General features: G+C 33.3%; 1 protein-coding gene and 1 pseudogene across 1 annotated transcript; both read left to right on the top strand.

Annotated features, from left to right (window-relative positions):
• The first annotated feature begins 2,803 nt into the window (after window positions 1-2,803).
• LOC110693560 (F-box protein CPR30-like) lies at window positions 2,804-7,065 on the top strand. Its single transcript, XM_021870689.1, is given in 3 exon segments — window positions 2,804-3,990; window positions 3,992-4,686; window positions 5,965-7,065. Coding segments are annotated over 3 exon segments (1,218 nt in total). The 5' UTR covers window positions 2,804-3,516; the 3' UTR covers window positions 6,014-7,065.
• A 2,751-nt stretch (window positions 7,066-9,816) lies between these two features.
• Window positions 9,817-18,707, top strand: LOC110693561 (annotated as a pseudogene).
• The last annotated feature ends 1,299 nt before the right edge of the window (window positions 18,708-20,006 follow it).

Below are 20,006 nucleotides of genomic sequence, written 5' to 3' on the forward strand. Positions count from 1 at the left end.
ACCGGCTGCCGGCTGCTGGAAGCGGCGGTGGCCACCTGCTGCCGGCGGCGTGCGCTGCTGGCAATGGCGGCCACCAGCTGCCGGCGGCTGGCAGTGGTGGGGGAAAAGGGGCAGCCGAAAAAAAATAAGGGGAAGGGGAAAAGAAAAAGAAAGAAAATTAAGGAGGAGAGAGAGAGAAGTTTACCTTGGGTTTTCTCCACTCTGGGCAAAGTCGATTTGCCCCATAAGAGGGATATTTATACCCCTTCTCTATCTCCCCTTTTTACCCTAACTTTCATCCTTTAGTTTTTCCTAATCCCTTCCCTACTAAAACTTGTTAAAAATCATAGTTTCCTAAAATAAAACCCCAACTTCTATTAATTAATTAATTAAACGGCTTTTCCTTTTGTAAAATATTCCAAATTTACATGGGATAAATAATTAAAACATCATAATTAAAATGCTAGAGTTATTTAAATACCCTTAAAAAATATATATATTAAATAAAATACGTATAAAGTGTATATACATTAAATAAAATACGTATAAAAATACGGGGTATTACACAAATAATTTTAATAAAACTACGCATTCGATATAAGTTATTAAACAATTTAACTATATATACATTTTGATAGGTTTATATCTTTCATATTAACAAAAATTTACAAATGTTGTTATTATATTTTGAAAAAAAATTTAGACTTTGGAGTTTTGTATAAGATAGATAAAGGATAAGTTAATTCCCGTCATATATGCATTGAGTTTTGGGTGTTCTATCCGGTTCACCCTTTGGGCTAATCCAGATTTGAGGATCTGTTCTAGGCTATTAGGTTCCACTCCCCTTCCGATTGTTGTTGCAGGGGAGCGAACACAGGTCCTCCCTACCAAGTGTAGTCTCAATCACCACTACACCAACAACCAAACACTTGGTATGGAGGACACGTGTTATAAAATATTATATTATATACATATACTTTTTTATATTATAAAAAATATTATATTATATACACATACTATTATAGTTAAAAGTATTATTATGTATAAAACAACATAAATTATTGCACATGATTGTTGTATATTTAGTATAGTACATGAGCAATGCACGATTTTTAAATCAAAATGTTAGTTTTTCTAAAAAAAAATTCATAAGTAATAGCATTGTTAATACGAATATTACAATTTAAAACACGAGTAATAGTTATAATACATTTTATATCTATCCCTTTTCCGTCAAATGTCTAATTGGTCTTGTTTTGATTGGTTATTGGTTCAGTTTTTTTTTTTTTTTTTTTTTTTTTTTTTTTTTTTTTTTGATTGGTTATTGCTAATTCATATATTATTTATCAATATCGACCTATTGTCCACTTTAATCATATTGCTTCAAATTAGTTATTATTCTTTAACTTAACTATAAATAAAGATTGGAAAGACTTTATGGATTATTTGTAGTATTGGAAAATATATATTTATTATAAAAAAAATTAAATCAATATTTATGTTAGGAAATCATGAAAATCTTATGCATGTATAGAAACTTGCTTTTATTGTTAGAAGTTTAACAAAAATAACTATGCTTGAATATGTAAACAGTAATTATATAGATATATTTAATACTTAAGATAAGCCAATGAGAAAGTGACATTTGTCATCCTCACATTGAGGCGCTTGTCTTTTAGTATAATATATAGATAGATAGATTTCAACGTATCAATTATTATGGGATGGAAGGAGTATTCTATCAATAATTCAATACTACAAGTATAGAAATATGAATTATTTTTTTTTCCAGACATAGATATATGGAATATAAGTCCATATTTAATTCATCTTATTTTTAATTACTTCATAACAAAATAATTTTAGATTATATCAGGAAAAAAATTATATGCTATATTTGATTGTAGAATGAAAAAATTATATGCTATATTTAATTTTGGAAAATTTGCAAATTGCAGCTATTTAGTTTTTTTTTTTTTTTTTTTTTTTTTTTTTTTTTTTTTTTTTTTTTTGCAAATTGCAGCCCAAAAGTTTGTATAAATTGTAAATTACAGCCCAATTCAGCTCTTACACCGATTTACATGTCAAAAAGTCTTCGGTTAAGGTTTTAAGGGCCATTTCAGGCCTTAAGAGTCCAAATTGAGCTCGAAATTAGCAAAAAATAACATAGTTGCCTCGTTTTTTGTAACAAAAATATAACGATTTGTGGGAAACTGTAAAAATGAGACACTTACATTATTTTTTTGCTAATTCCGAGCTCAATTCGGTTCCCTAAGAACTAAAATGGCCCCTAAAACCTTAAACGAAGATTTTTTTTTTGACATGTTAACCGATGACAAAGTTGAATTGGGCTGCAATTTACAATTTATACGAACTTTTGGGATGCAATTTGCAATAAAATAAAATAAAATAAATAAATGGCTGCAATTTGTAAAATACGAACTTTAAATTGCTGCAATTTGCAAATTATACTTTAATTTTAGAATGAAAAAATTATATGCTATTAATTTTATAATGAAAAAATTATGAACATTACCTAATAAAATACACATTATTAAGAATCTAATAAAACAATATGAAGTACTCCGTACATTTTTTTCATTATAGATTACCGACTTATCGTACACATAAAATCAGGTAAAATCATACAATCAAATCAATCAGGTTAATTAATAAAATCAAATCTGATTAGGTAAAATCTATTAAGGGCCTGTTCTCATAGACTGAACTCAGCTGAACTGAACTTAATTGAACTGAACTGAACTGAGTTGAACTGAACTGAAGTGAAATGAATATTTTATAAGAGAAGGAAATTAGGAGCTAAGCTGAACTGAACTGAATTTCAACGTAAGAGAACATACCTTAACTATTAATAAAACAAAACATTGCTGACATCATTTCTCCTCAAAAATGTACACCTGTCGCTTTCTTATGAATTTTTTTTTCCCGCCTTAAACAATTGATGATGTCATTTTTAATACTTTTTTTTAATTTTTTTTTGAGATACTTCGTAAACAAACCCAGTGAATTCTTTCAACAACTTTAGTCTAGAAAATCGGAGTATTGTAAATTGAATAGCAAGTGTATTCCTTTCTTTTGATTTGAAGATCTATTATTCCCTCTCCTCAATTCCTTAACATTAATATTCAAACATCTAGAATATTCTTGAAATATTCAAATTGTATTCATTTCAAAAAAATCTCCTTTCAATGAAAAAAAATGAAAAGTTTCATTATACATATAAGAATTCTAAGCTCTGAATTTTTTTTTTGTCAAAATTGTGCATCGCACGGGGATAATCTAGGTAAACAATCAAATCAGATCAAATAAAATCATATAATCAAATCGGATTGAATTGGATTGATTTGAATTGGATCGGATCGAATTCAATTATCAAGTACGTAGTAGATCAAAACAGAATCAACCGTTTTTATTACCAAACTAGTGAAACGTGGGGATTCTCATTTCTCATCCTTTAAAACCCCCTTTGATTTTCAAAACCCTGGAATCTTCTACAGTCTTGCCATTGCACAAAAAATGGCGGATCTTCCGACGCCATTAATCACCATAATCCTCTCAAAACTTCCTGCTAAATCTCTTCTACGCTTCCGTTGCGTCGCAAAATCATGGCGTTCTTTGATCGACGAACAACATTTCATCAATCTTCATCTCAAAAACTCTTCGCAAAACCCTACTCATCAAACCCTCATAATCAAGGATTCTTTCTTGCAAAAAGATACCAATTTCACAAGCAAAGACCCTTTTCTTTACTCCCTTGATTACCCCACTTTAAAGCGCGCTACATTGATTAATTGCCCCTTTGATTGCGATTCTGCTGAAACACAAATTGTGGGTTCTTGCGACGGATTGCTGTGTTTGGCTGATGGAATTGCGGCGTACATCTTCAATCCGGCGACGAGGAAACACCGGGTTTTGCCCGTTACGCCTGTCGAAATTCCTGGGTATGTTCCTAGAGGACGTAATAGAGTAATTTTTTGGTTTTGGGTATGATTATAAGAATGATGATCATAAATTGGTGCGAATTATTGAAATATTTCCTGAAAATAGTGATGATCATATTAGTGAAATGAAGGTATATAGTTTGAAGACTAATACTTGGAGAACTGTTAGCCCAATTAATAGGGAATTTCCATATAATTATTACATTGGTGTTGGTTTGTTTAGTGAAGGGGTTTTTCTAAATGGGTGTTTGCATTGGTTGGTGGTTAAAAAACCAATATCAAAAGCAGTGGATGTGCTTGTTGCACTCGATATTGGGACTGAAGAACACAGAGTTTTGCCAATACCTGAATATAATGAGTTGAAAATGGATTACTATTCTAATGTGGGGGTTATTTATGGGTGTATTTCGATTCGGGTATTCTATCCGAACAATCGGCTTGATGTGTGGATCATGAAGGAGTATGGAGTGAAAGAATCATGGACTAAGTGGTTTTCGATTCCACAGAGGGAGAATATTGGTTTCTTTTCATGTTTGAAGCCAATTGTTTACTTGAAGAAGAATGGTTCTAAGGAGTTGCTCTTTGAGAAAGACTTTAAGGAGTTTGTGTGGTTTGATGTGAAGCAGCAAATATTTAAGGATGTGAACACCCGTGGTCTTCCTTGGTCGCTTGCCTCAGCACTGCTGGTGGAAAGCCTTATTCCGCTTGATAGTCCTAAGAAAAAGAAGCCTGTTAACAAGAAGAGGTATCATAATATGTTGTACTTCTCTGCCTTCTTATATTTGTAGGTTAATGAATTTTTCCTATGATTCTATCTCATTTGATGCGCGGTTGTTTTGCATAATAACATTGTTGTGAGTCTTGTGACCATTATTATTTCTGGTCCTGTTGCATTATCAACTTGTACCTTTATTGCATTATCAGCTTGTACCTTTATTGCACTATCATGGTATGTTGGATTAAACCTCTTTTCTCATTATTATGGTAATGTTGGATGAGTCGTCTTCTCTCTATATGTGGCGATAGATTAGTTAAGTAGTTAGGTTATGGCCTTTGAATATGTTATAGTTCTCTTGCTAAATTTGTTATATATCTATTTGTGATTGCCTTGGTTGATATGGAGTTCTTTCCTTAAGCTATTATGCTCCTTTGGAAGTCATGGGCTCAAAAGGTATCACCCAAGGCCAATTAAATTCTTTGAGTAACCGTTAGTGATTTGGTTTACTCTAAAAATGGAATTAGATTATAAAAAAGTTTATTTAGTATAATTTGCAAAAGAAGACAATTAGGCATTATAACATGTCACCTACCAAATTCATTTGGAACAGAGGTCTTTTGGAAGTCTACTTGATCCTGAAAGTATAGGTGTCTATTTTGAGAGATGCGTAGAATTGTTTGGAAGAGAGAATTTCAGCCATAAGAACTAGACTAGGTAGCATATTTATATATTGATGTTTTCTCTTACAACACGGTTTTGTTGATTACACCAGTATATTGTTCTTCATTGTTTTTGTGCGTATCGTTTCCTTTAGGTCAATTTCTATGATAGAGTTAATTTTCTTTGTTGTGCTACCTTTACTCATTCTAGTAGAGTATTGTTTTTGGCAGTAAAGATGCAAAGAAGAAGGTTATCAAATTTTTTGCGTATGGATCTTTGAAAATGGTTTTGCTATGTGTATCTCTATCTCTCAATGGGTTATGAATAAAGATCTCTCAAAAATATTATACTTTTTGATATTTAGACGACAAATTACAAACGCATCATCCATTCATCCTGTGCTATTACATGCTTTAGTTGTCTACTTTTGATTCCTGAAAATCTTTTATTTGTTTTGGATTTTTTTTATTCAAGGTTATACAGGGTAAGTGTAGCAATTTTATTTTTTTTTCTTAAAAAGAATATTGGAAAGAATATGTTCCACTGTGATTTGTGACTAATTTTGCTCTATTTATGTTAGTTTCTTATTCAACGCAGTGTTGGAATTTTCGGATTTTCTCCTTTTGATACTCTTGATTTTTGCAGGCATGACTTGGATGGTTTCTTATCCAAAGGATTTAAACTTAAACTTTGAGTTCGCGCATACACTGATGAAATTAAACTTGGAAATCTTGAGGTTTGAACTGCATCCTATCTTTTTTAGCTGCTATTTACAGCCAACTTTCGACTAGTATATGATTTCGAGGAAGTACAAATAGAGTGTTGTGAGACTAATATAAGTGTCTCACAACCATTAAAATAACATAAAAGTAAAAAGAAGAGAGAGAAAGGAGGAGAGAGATAGGAAGAGTGAAAAATGTGGTGTGGGCCCCACAAAAAATTTTCAGAAATGGTTTCACGTGCAAAAACGACAAAAAAAACTGGGACCACAACTACTGAGAGTATATTTTGTATCACTGAGAATTTTTATAAGTACCACTAAAACCACATTGAGTACCACTGAGAGTGTATTTTGTACCACTGAGCTGTAATGATATTATTTGGCAGTCTAATTAGACATTTGAACCTTTTTTTAAATACCACTAAAATTATATTTTGTACCACTGAAAGTGTATTTTGTACCACTGAATCTAAAAGGCAAAATTTAAATCCTGTATGAAATGACCAATTTACCCCTACGAGATACTTCTACATCTCTCTTAACCCTCCGATTATATAACCTCTATGATTTCATGCTTACCATTACACTTTTGTTCATTACATCTCAAAAAGGGATGGTAAACAACTAAACACTAAAGCATTTTATGTGTTTATGGTCCAAGTATACTTGAAGAACAGCTCTGTGAAATATTCATTTGCATTTCTGATTTCTTCTGCTTAGACTGTGTTTTGATTAACTTGCAGCCATATTGTTAATTGACTGTTGAGATATGTTAGATGTGAAAATGCTGGTCCTGCTCTCTGTCTTTTGTCCTCGACGACCAAGTGTGTGTTCAGTCAAGCAGACTTTGTGACTATGCAATTTTATTTTCTTTTTGCTTTTGCAGTTTCGAACCATTTTGACTTTTATATTGATTTGATCAACTGGTTGTAATGTGGAATCATATGATATTGTGTTTTGAGTGTTATGCATATATAATACACTCAGTATGTTATTAAATCTTGGCAATTACTACTTGCAATGTACTTCATATATTTTTTCTTGTCTAAACTTAATCAGATTTCCAAAACTTATATAAATCTGACAACAATATTCCTCAAAATACCCTTTATTACATCAAAACCAAACTAATTACTAGTAGCTTTTTTCAAGTCTACACACTATACTCTGTATCGTGCAATGAAGTAATTAAGCAATGTTATCTCTTTTTTTTTTTTTTTTTTTTTTTTCGAGGAAAGCACATGTATCCTTAATACAATAATACTCCGTTTGACTCTTCTTTTTTTTTTTTTTTTTTTTAAGCATTTTATATTTTTCTCAGAAAAATAAATAAAACTTTCTATAATGTAGGTTAAAATATTTTATACGAAGTATTAGATTTGGTTAGGATTTCTTGGTGATTACTGTACGTAGTACACCACTTTTGCACCCCTTTATAAACACTCCTAACTATTAACTTGTATTATTCCAAATTACTTTAAATTGTTAGAGGCATTCTTGAGCTCCAAGTCTTTATTTGTTTTTTTTTTCCATCAATAAATCTTGTCTTTAATTTGTTGGTACCAAGATTTAGTTCATTCGTAACCTTCAACCATGAGTCCTAAATCCTCTGATTTCCAACATCGCCATGGCAACAATGATCGTGATGGTGACAATGCGAGGGTGAAGATAAATTTGTTGGAGGTGAAGAAAGAGCATAAACCAAGAGTAGTAAAACGTTCTAGCCTAGAACGCGTGTTATAACAAATTTCGTTACGCGGTCAGTCGGTCAGTTTCAGCTTAGATGAATGGAACAATTGCACCGAGTTAGAGGGTTACGACTGACTTTGACAATCTTGGTACACTGGAAGTGAAAAAAGTCGAGTCGAGTCCAAAGAAAGACATTGATGAAGATAAAAGAGAAGACTAAAGATCAAAGGTCACTGATCGAAGAACACGTCCCTAAGAAGAATTAAATTCTAGCAGTTTTATATATGTTGATTATGTTCAGTTTCTTTGGTTTTAAACTGTTATGTTGAATATTCTTGGTTTATGTTATGTTCTTATGTACTATGTAGTTCCAATGCAAGTAGTAATATATATATATATATATATATATATATATATATATATATATATATATATATATATATATATGTGGATGATTATACGAAGTACGTAGTTGATTAATGTGAAAATTTGATTACATTAATGAAAGTTTAATTTTATTACATGATTCTTCATACAAATTTCGCAACTTCAATTTTGTGAATTATATACAATATTTAAACATTTATCAACGCTTTTTAGTGATAATTGATCTTTTATTTAGTCTTGCAAAAATGCATTTTGAAAAGGAAAGAAAATACCTCTATAATGTATGGTTGGTGCATCCGGAAAAAACATTAGGTATATTTAAAAGAACATGGGCGAAAAAAAAGAACATTATAGATATTTATAAAGAACGTGAGCATAATATGTTCTTTAAATTTGATTATTATGTTCTTTGAGTTTGAACTATACGTTCTTTATATTATACAATATGTTATTTAATGTATGTACATTTAAAAAAAAAAAATCAAACACCCGAGTAACTAAAAAAAAGAACATGTTCTTTACTGTATTATCATGTTCTTTTTGTAAAGACTTTATGTTCTTTGGCTAGAGGTGATCAAAGTTAGACCGACCCGGCTTGATTTTAGACGGGTTTTGGGCAGAATTTTTTCGCCCCCAAATCGGGTCGAACCCGGCCCGTAAATTTAATTTTTTGGGCGGGTTTGGGATTACGTTTTTATGCATTTTAGTTGATTTATTTTTACTCAACCCGGAAAGCCCGCACGGCCGGACCATTTTGGACAGGTTTGGGCACAAAAACTTCAGCCCAAAACTTGGCCCGACTCGAGAAGTGAGCTGATTTTTTAACCTTGGCCCGGTCCACCCAATGATCACCTATATCTTTGTAAAACACGAACATGTTCTTTTTTGTCAAATATAATGTTCTTTTTCAAACACGTTCAACCACCCAAGTAACCATGAAAAATAACATGTTCTTTTTGTAAAGACTTTATGTTCTTGTCAAATACAAACATGTTCTTTTGTCAAACACAAGTATGTTCTTTTTCAAACACTAACATGTTTTTTTTTGCCCATGTTCTTTAAAATATGTCTAATGTTCTTTCTGGGTGCACTATACTATTTTCATCTCGTGTAGCGCACAAAGCTAATATATTAATACTACCAGTAAAATTGTGGAAAAAAAAAAAGTATTCTTTTATTTAAAATATGTTTTTTTTAGTTTATGCTTTTCTCTTAAGAAAAATGAAGAGTTAGTTATAAGGAAGAGGACGGAGTAACCATTAAAATGCACCTAGATATGTTATTGAATCAATGGATATGAAATAAACATTATATACTTAGAGTAAATTGAAAACAAGATTATTTTATTTTCTTGTTTGGAAAAAAATAAAGAAATTAGACAAAGAAAAAAATAAAGGAAAGGAGGATACATGACACTTGTGGTCAGAATATATATTCCCTAAGTATAAATCTTGTTTGTCAATTGGTTGCTGACTATTTTTCTTAGCCGATGTAATCAACGGTTTGTCTAGCCATTAATGTTAGAAGTTTGACTGTTGGATTTTTAATAATTATGTTTGGTAATTGGTTGTTAGGATTGAAAAGTCTCCGTAAACATTAAAAGCAAACCCCCTACAAAATAAAAACCTAGTCTAACCGGACTTTGGCTTTTGACGGAAAAGTTGGTAGCCAACAAAAAGGTCAATGCAAATACAACACATACTTTTTTTTTGAAAGAAAACGGTTAGTGCATTAATTCAATGAAAGGTTATCCAAAAGTACATACGGAGATATCTCATCCGGGACAAGATATTCTCACAACTGTTCACGACCAAACGGCACTAACCTAGCTAGGTGATGAGCAACGAAGTTACCCTCACGTTTAACATGAGACCATAAAATGGAAGTAAAATTCGAGCTAACAGCCGCTATATCTTCAAGAATCCCATCCACCGCTGCCAAGGAGAAAGAATTCTTCTTAATCTTGGAAACTAATTGCAAAGAGTCAGCCTCTAAGATCACATCATTGTAGCCATGTTCCTTCGCCTTCTTTAGACCAAAAAGAGCAGCCTTACTCTCTGCAATCAGCGAGCCCATCGAGCTCTAGCTCTGCTGACTGCCGAGAACATCACTTGACCCATGCTATCTTGAGCAATCACACCAAGTCCCACTCAACCTTCTCCAGAAATGGACGCATCTACATTAATCTTGATGATGCCGGGGGGGGGGGCTGCCACACAGTTCTACCAGCAGACTCTTTAGAAGGAGTTGTGTCCCCATAAATCTTTGCTGTATACTCACCAAAATCGACCACCAGTCTGCTATGGATGAGAAGTGGATGTGAGGATGCTCTGAACCTAGCTGCGTCTGATTCATTTGGGGAAATCTTGCTGACCTGGGCAAAAAATCTCAAGGAAGCCAATACTTTGATTATTTGACGACATCCAAAAGGCAATTGCCGCCGTAGAAAAAGTTATCACCAAACAACCCAATAGTTTAACCTCTTTTATTTTAAGGTGAAGTGAGCTAGGTGTAATTCAGCAAAATATTTAATTCTAACAAAATATCATGGAGAGAACATACGCAACTTACACAAGCTAGCGGTGATCAATTATGAGTCTATGACCCATCCTGCTAGCTCGACTCAAAAATAGGACAAGTTTGGACAAGGTAAACAAAATCATTTATTTAGTTTACAACCCAAAGTCAGCCCAAAAAGCCCAATTTAATTTGATAAGTCCGTTTCAACCCGATAACCCACCACTTTTTTACGAATCCAGGAATGACATTTGATGTTAAGACCCAGCTTAGCCCAAATGATCACATTTAACACAACTTACACAAGTGAATCGTGGGGTTAGAACTTAGAAGTTTACAAACCCTCAATCGAGTCGTATCATTTTCCTTGGAATTCAAACCCTGGAGTGTTCCATAGTTGCATGCAAGGCACAACAATGGCGGATCTTCCGACGCCATTAATCACCATAATCCTCTCAAAACTTCCAGTCAAATCTCTTCTACGCTTCCGTTGTGTCGCAAAATCATGGCGTTCTTTGATCGACGAACAATATTTCATCAATCTTCATCTCAAAAACTCTTTGCAAAACCCTACTCATCAAACCCTCTTAATCAACGACATTTTCTTATATGGTGGTAGTCCCAATTCCACCGACAAAGACCCTTTTCTTTACTCCGTCGATTACCCTTCTTTGAATCGTGCCACATTAATCAATTGCCCCTTTGATTGCAATTCTTTTGAAACAGAGATTGCGGGTTCTTGCAATGGATTGCTGTGTTTGGCTGATGGAATTGCTGCGTTTATTTGGAACCCAGCAACGAGAAAATACCGGGTATTACCTGTTTCTCCTGTTGAAATTCCTGGGTTTAAAGAACTTAATAGGGCAGTTTATGGTTTTGGGTATGATAAATTGAATGATGATTATAAATTGGTGCGTGTTATTCAAATGTTTGCTGATAATAGTGATGATCATGTTAGTGAAGTGAAATTATATAGTTTGAAGTCTAATTCTTGGAAAAAAGTTGGGGAATATTCTAATAAATATTACATTGGTAATAGCAATATTTCTGGGGGAGTTTATTTGAATGGGTGTTTGCATTGGTTTTATGTTCGAAAACCAGTGTCAGATGGGGTGATTGTGCTTGTTGCATTTGATATTGGGACGGAAAAAATACAAGGTTGTGCCACAACCTAAGTATGATCAAGTGACTTCGAATTATACTGCTAATTTAGGGGTCATTGATGGGTGCCTGAATTATACTGCTAATTTAGGGGTCATTGATGGGTGCCTTATGGTTCGGGTAGCTTATCGTAGGGTTCGGACTGATGTGTGGATCATGAAGGAGTATGGGGTGAAGGAATCATGGACTAAGCTGTTTACGGTTCCTCAGAGGGAGTGTCTTGGTGTATATCATTCTTTGAAGCCAATTGTTTACTTGAATAAGAATGGTTCTGAGGAGGTGCTCTTTGAGAAAAATTTTGAGACACTTGTGTGGTTTGATCTTAAGCGGCGAAGATCTAAGACTGTGAACACTCGTGGTCTTCCTGATTCAATTGACACGGTACTAATGGTGGAAAGCCTTGTTCCACTTGATTATCCCAAGAAGAAGAAGAAAAAGAAGCCTAAAAAGAAGAGGTATCATGATATGTTGTACTTCTCTGCCTTCTTATATTTGTAGCTTAATAATGAACTTTTTCGTATGATTATACTGTCATTTGATGCGTGGTTTTTGCATGATAACATTGTTGTGGTGCTGTCACCATTATTACAAAGTATTATTAGTCGCATTATCTGTTTGTACCTTTATTGCACTGTCGTGGTATGTTGGAAGAATTTTCTTCTCTCCTTATGTGGCTTTAGATAGTTTAAGTAGCTATGGTATGTTGGATGAGTCTTCTTTACTCTATCTGTGTGAATTGTGATAGATAAGTTAATTTATTGTAGTTCTCATGTTAAATTTGCTATTTATCTATTTGTGATTGCCTTGGTGGATATGGAGTTCCTTCCTTAAGCTGTTATACTCTTTTGGATTTTTTGTGCTGAAAAGGTAAGTTATATCCTGTTTGGAGTTTTGTTCTAGCAAATTTGAAGGAATGTATGTGTTAGGCCACTGTAATTTTGATCTTAAGAGTGCTGTTTAAAGGAACAGTAGAGTAGAAAGTTTACCAGCTTTGCAAAGTAGCAGAACATACTTTTCGAATTTAACATAATATCATTAGTAGCATTATACCATTATATAAGAAAAACACTAGAGTTTGAAGACGGTAATTTGAACAATCACGTTAGTGGGTTACCTCTTGTAATTTGAACAAGTATGCTAAAGGTGTGCCTCTTTGCTGAAACATCTTGAGTTGATTGCCTTCTGCACCTCAATGCCTCAAGTCATATTATAACCATGGACCAGTGGTGGTGTTAGTCGTGTTTCATAAGATTCTTTTGTTACTACTAGAGATTTTCACAGGGCTGGTGGTATGTTAAGTTGGGCAAAATAATATCTGATCTATGAAGTCTACTGATACTTCTCTTTTTAAAATGTCACATGATTACCATGCTAACTCACAATCGATTTGTATGATTGGCTTGGCATGCTGTCTTTCTTTAGCATTTCCTAGGGGTGCTTAATTTTGTAAAAGGGAATAAGGCAGGTGGGGGGAGGGGGGGTTGGTTAAGGACATTATAAGTACATAGGTTGGTAGTAAGAATCATTCTCATATGAAGTACTCTGTATATCTTAGTAAAAGATTGTTATGGCTGACGAATACCTTTTAGTAAATGACAACAGCATTAAATTAAAGAGAGATTATCATGTAGATAAATGCAGAGGAAGGAGGCAGGTTATACTGCTCTTTTCGCCTCTTTATAGAATTTGCTGGTTAAATGTTCGCCTTAGTGCAACTTTGTGTTAGCTTTTGTCTGGAGGAAAATGAATGGGAGAGGTCTCTTTTTTCTTATGTCTTAGGCAGTTACACAAAGTGCAGTGGACTAAGAATTTGGCAAATGTGTATTTAATGATTTGAACTTAGGCCTTGTTCTGTTTACCATAAAAAATAATATTCAGTAAAAATAGTTCTAGCTCTTTAAAATAAATCTAAAGAACAAATGTAGTAGAAAATTTGTGAAGATAATATCAGTTCTGTAAAAAATATAAGTTCAAAATAATTTTAGTATAGTAAAAATAATTTGAGTTTAGCAAAAATATGGCAAAGAGAACAGGGCCTTAAGTGTGCACTATTCAGTAGATTACTTGAATTTACTTTGCTAGATTTTTTGCTGTTTCATGGAAATAGTATGAGAAGGGAAAATCTAAAAATAAAAGGGAAGTCTATGCTTTAAGCCTTATCCTTGGATGCATAGGAATCTAATTCATGTATAGGTATCCATCTTTCTTCAAATTTATTGAACATACTTACTCCGTTTTTAAAAGTTCATACTTGATTTATACTTTCTCCCCTTTTATGATGGAACACTTACATTAGGCAGACTCTTGGAAAGGTTGGAAAATCTGAGTGGACGTAGGAAAAGGTGGATAAGAACGTAGGTAGTAAACGATAGTACATGGGAGTTGAATATGCTTGCAAAATCATGTTAAAATATTGATTTAATCGAGTAATATTTTTTAAAAATTAACAATTATTTTTTAGAGAATGACAATTATTTACTGTTGGTCAGTCCTCATGTATAGCAAGATTCTGTGTTAATTGCTGACAACTGGAGTGTGCAAGCTCATTTGTTTTCTGTCGTCACTTCAATGAAGGATTATTTGTGTGAGATATATGTGCTTCTTAATGTTTGACGTGATTATGTTAAAGTTGGTGGGCTAAATTTAGCAAAAGTGAGGTTTTAAGATATGAACCTTATGACTGTTCAGAATTATTCTTTGAGTTTGCATTCACAATTTTTTTTTGGGTGGTGACATTGAAAAGTGAGGAGAAAATTTCTTACAGAAATATAAGAGTTGAAGCATTGAATCTAATCTTAAATCTTTTGGGATTTAGATTGTGGTTGAAATTTTTTTTTTTTTTTTTTTTGTGAGTTAAAAAAAAAAAAAATAGCTGTTTGATTTCTCTTTATAGATGAAAGGTATGTTGTTGAATGATTCTTGTTGTTGTTTACTTGTCTTAGAGTATGATGGCTATTAATTATTGTGGATGGAGAAATTTTAATACCTGTAGAGAACTAGTTCATATATTAAGTATTTATGCACAATCATTGAATTTGGTAAGCACTTATTAAAATGTGATTCTAGTTATACCTTGTATTAGGTATTTAGGTTGCAATGCCCTTTCTTTAATAATTTTCTTTTTCTTGGTGTCAATACTACTCCCTTGATGCCTTATGAAAAGTATTTAAGAATGCATCATTTTTTCATCTTTTTCTTGTCATAATATTGATAAAGTGCTGAAACCATGAAGTTGCTAATTTTGTTTTCAGTTATTAATTTGTTGGCTTTTGTATTTTCTTTTTTGACATATTGCAGATATGCGCAGTTAGAGCAACTCAGCAGTCAGATGGCAACACTTCCAACTATTCTACTTTACAACATTTGGTCTCGTCTTCCTGCTATGTCTCTTTTGCCATTAAAATGTGTTTGCAAGAAATGGAATAATCTTATTCGTGAACCTGAATTTGCTAAACTGCATCTTGAGGTGTCTGGAAATAGCAATGAAAACTTGAACCTCATTCTTAGAGAGGAGAAGCTGCATATGGTTGATCTTAATCTGAATAGAGCAGTTCAGGTCAACCACCCTCTGACATGCCCTGAGGGCTGGACTTATATAGAGGGTTCATGCAATGGCTTGTTGTGTATAGCCAACCAACATAAAGATGTTGCTCTGTGGAATCCCCTGGCTGGAAAATGTCTTAGGTTGCCTATTTCTGAATCCCAGTCTAATACTTCTCCCTTCCATCATTTCTTTACTGATCCCCAAAATGCTTCAGATGTCTACCACTCGTTAATTTATGGATTTGGATATGATCCCATTTTTGATGACTACAAGGTTGTCCAGTGTTTGCAGTGTTACCACTATTGTGGTTATGCTGAATATGGCTTCCTGGACACTAATAGTGACACATTTGCTGGCTCTGAGGTCCATATTTACAGTTTGAAAGCCAACAATTGGAGAAGGGTTGATAATTTTCCCTACATTATCTGTGACACATACCCTGGTGTCTTTGCAAATGGAGCGTTGCACTGGGTTGCACGCCGAAGGCATGAGATGGATAGTACCTCCTATATAATTATGGTGTTTGATCTTGATCTCGAAAAGTGCAGAGTAGTGCAACAACCAGAATATGATGACATACATTTCCACATGGGCTTGGGGCTCTTAGGAGAATCGCTTTGTGTAATTTGCACATACCCAAAACACGGTGCTGATATGTGGGTTTTGAAGGATTCTAATCAGTGGTGCAAACTAATTTCAATTATTCACCCAAGGCCAATTAAATACTTTGAGTATATCACACCATTGATGTACTCTAAGAATGGCAGTGAAGTTCTGTTGGAATTAGATTTTAAAAAGTATGTCTGGTATAACTTGCAAAAGAAGACAATTAGGCATGTTAATATACGTCACCTGCCAAATCTATTCGAAGCAAAGGTCTTTTCTGGAAGTCTACTTGATCCTGAAAATTTCAACCAGACGAGGTAGTAGATTTATATCTTGATATCTTAACTTTCACCTTCATGCCTGCTTTGTTAATTTCACCAGGGTATTGTTGTATACAGTTTTTGTTCATTTTGGTGTGTACCTTTTCTCTAGTTTAATTACTTGCATAGATTTCTTTGGGTCGTAGTTGTTCAATACTTTATTTTCTTTCCTGTTGTGCTACCTATACTTTATCTGGTGCTATATTGTTTGGCAGTAAAGATTCAACAAAGGTGGTTCGCATTGAAAAGGGTTTTGCTCTATGTATCCCTACCGGTTATGTTCTTATGTATAAAAATTTAACACAATTTTCTGAAATGCTATAATGTATGATAAATGCGTTATCCGGTTATCAAATGCTTTTAGTTGTCTACTTATGGTTTCTTATACATATATATTAGGTATCTTGGTTACATATATCAAATCCTACATTTTCCTTGACAATAAGTATATATATATATATATATATATATATATATATATATATATATATATATATATATATATATATATATATATATATATATATATATATATATATATATATATATATATATATATATATTGCTTATGAGAATATAGTAGCAATTTGAAATTCTTTATTGGTTAGCCCTATTTCATCCACCACATTTTTTTTTCCATTGCAGAAGTCATGCTGTGATAAGGCAAAAGGAACAACCATTGAAGTTGAGCAGTCTCTTAGCAGCCCTTCCAGAGAAAGTGCTGTGTCATATCTTTTCTCAGCTTCCTGTTAAGACCCTTGTGCAGATTCAATGTGTTTGCAAGACATGGTTCAATATCATTCACGGGCCAGATTTTATTAAGATGCATCTTGAAGTTCCGAGGAAGTGCAACAGTGGTTTGTCACTCATTCTTAAGGGGGATAGATTTTTCTCAGTGAATGCTCAGCTTCTCATTAAAGCTGTTGAGATCAGTCACCCACTTTTATGTGATAATGAATATACTAATATTGTGGGTTCATGTAATGGCTTAATCTGCTTGTGCAAGGACCAGAACCTTGCCCTCTGGAATCCATATACTGGCAAACATGAGAAAATTCATTGTCCTGATTTTCATTTTGAGCATGCTTTCAATCACTTTCGTTACTTTATCCATGGATTTGGGTATGATCCCACTAGTGATGACTACAAGATTGTCTCTATGTTACATCAGCACAACCGGCTCAAAGGTGGTACAGTTCATACTGAAGTTCAAGTATATAGTTTGAAAGCCAAAAGTTGGAAACAGATTCATCATTTTTCTTACTTTGTTTGCTGTCTATGCTATGGAGTTTATGCAAGTGGAGCTTTGTATTGGGTGGCACGTCAAAGTCCCGACTTGTACAGTAACTCAAATCTGCTCATAGCTTTTGATCTTGGAGTGGAGAAATGCAGGGAGGTTGCTCAGCCAAATTACGTTGACACTAATTTCCACATGAATATTGGTCTTTTAGGGGGTAATCTTTGTTTTCTCTGCCATTATCCTAAAGAAAGCTTTGATTTGTGGGTGATGGATGACTATTACACTGAGTCTTGGACAAAACTGGTTTCCATCTCGCAGCCTAATGTAATCAGATGCTTCGATTATCTGAAGCCATTAACATATTCAGAGGATGGCTCTCAAATCCTTTTTGAGCAAGATAATGAAAAGTTTCTTTGGTACAACTTGACCAAGAAGACAATTGATTTTGTCAAAACCTCCGGCCTGCCTAAAGCATTTGATACTGTGTTGTGCTCAAGTAGTTTTGTTCCGATTGGTAACAGTACAAGTAATTTCCCGGTTATTCATGAGCAACCACCCAAAGGATTCCAGAAAAGTATGAACCAGAATGAAAGGTACTGTTTTTCATATGTTCCACTGTGATTTGTGATAGTGTCTTATACATTGTGGTGTTGGAAATATTGAATTTTTTTTTTTTTTTTTTTTTATACTCTTGATCTTTGTAGGCTTGATTTCAATGGTTTGAACTGCGTCTTCCCGTCAATAAACAAAAAGGACAGCATCTTACCTTTTTTACGAATATATTAAACTGTGAGTGCGCGTACACTGATGAAATTAAACTTAGTTATCTTTTGAACTGCATCTTATGATTCTTATCTTTTTTACGCTGACTTTCTACTAAGTATACGATTTCATGCATCTTATGATTCAACTATTATATCTACACGATAACTCGTTTTCATGTTTCTTATCTCATAGGTGTGCAATTGACTGTTGAGATAGTTAGATGTGAAAATGCTGGACCTGCTATCTATCTTTTGTCCTCGACAACAAGTGTTTGTTTGATCAAGCAGACTTTGTGACTTTGGAATTTTATTTTCTTTTTACTTAATGCAGTTTTGAACCATTTTGACGTTTGTTATTAATTTGATCATCTGGTTGTAATGTTGAATCATATGATATTCTGTTTTGGGTGTGCATGCATACACTCAGTATGTTATTAAATCTTGGCTATTACTACTTGCAATTAATATTTTTCTTGTCTAAAGCTAAACTTAATTAGATTTCCAAAAGTCTATAAAAGTCTGACAATAATATTCCTCAAATTATCATCCTGGATTATATCAAAACCAAACAAATTACGGAGTACACATTTTTTTTTGAAGAACTAATTTAACTTTTAATATTTCTACAAATAATAATGTGCAATGGAATTAGTATTTGATTAGACTTCAAATTATTAAAGCCATATAGAAAAGTATTAATTGTTCTAATATCTTTTTGATAAATTATACTATTCCGTATACTATACTCCGTATTGTTTTTGATAGCCGGCTTGGGTTAATATTTTTTACAAAAAAATATTTAAAAAAAAGATAAATAAAACTTTCCATAATATTGGTTAAATTTTTTCAGATTTATTTTGGGTTTGGGTTAATATCTTTTACAATTTTTTTTTTAATAAAAATTATAAAACTTTCCATAATGTTGGTTAAATTTTATCAGATTTATTCTGGATATCTTGTTGATCACGTAGTACATACACCGCTTTTGCAACCCCTTATAGCTCATGACTTCTATCATTCCAAAATTACTTCAAATTATTACAGATATTCTTGACTTCCAAGTCGTAAGTTTTAGTTCGTTCTTAACCTTCAAATATGAGTCCCAAATCCTCTGATTTCCAACTCCGCCACGGCAACGGTGATCGTGATCGTGACATTGCGAGGGTAAAGAAGTCTACTGTTACGTTGGCACTCTTGGGTGTGACCAAGGAGTCCAATAAACCAAGAGTAGTAAGACGTTCTAGGAAGCCTAGAATGCGTGTGAATACGAATTTCGTTACGTTCAGTTTCGACTTAGATGAATGGAACAATTGCACCGAGTTAGAGGGTTACGACTCTGACTTCGACAATCTTGGTACATTGGAAGTGAAAAAAAAGTAGAGTCGAGTCCAAAGAAACATTGATGAAGATGAAGAGAAGACTAAAGAGGTTGCTGCCGAAGAACACGTCCTTAAGAAGAATTAATTAAGATCCAGCAGTTTGGACTGTTATGTTAAATATTCTTGGTACATTTATGTAATTATTATGTTACGTTATTATGTTAAATATCCAGCAGTTCAAACTTCAAAGTAGTAATATCTGTGGATGATTATACGATGTACATGGTTGTTTAATTTGATTATTTGATTGCATTAATGAAAGTTTAGTTTTATTATATGATTCTTCGTACAAAATTTGCAACGTAGATTTTGTGAATTATATATACTATCTAAATATTTATCCAGCCTTATAATTGATT

This window comes from Chenopodium quinoa, unplaced genomic scaffold (assembly GCF_001683475.1).
Source record: "Chenopodium quinoa cultivar QQ74 unplaced genomic scaffold, ASM168347v1, whole genome shotgun sequence".
Lineage (NCBI taxonomy): Eukaryota > Viridiplantae > Streptophyta > Magnoliopsida > Caryophyllales > Amaranthaceae > Chenopodium > Chenopodium quinoa.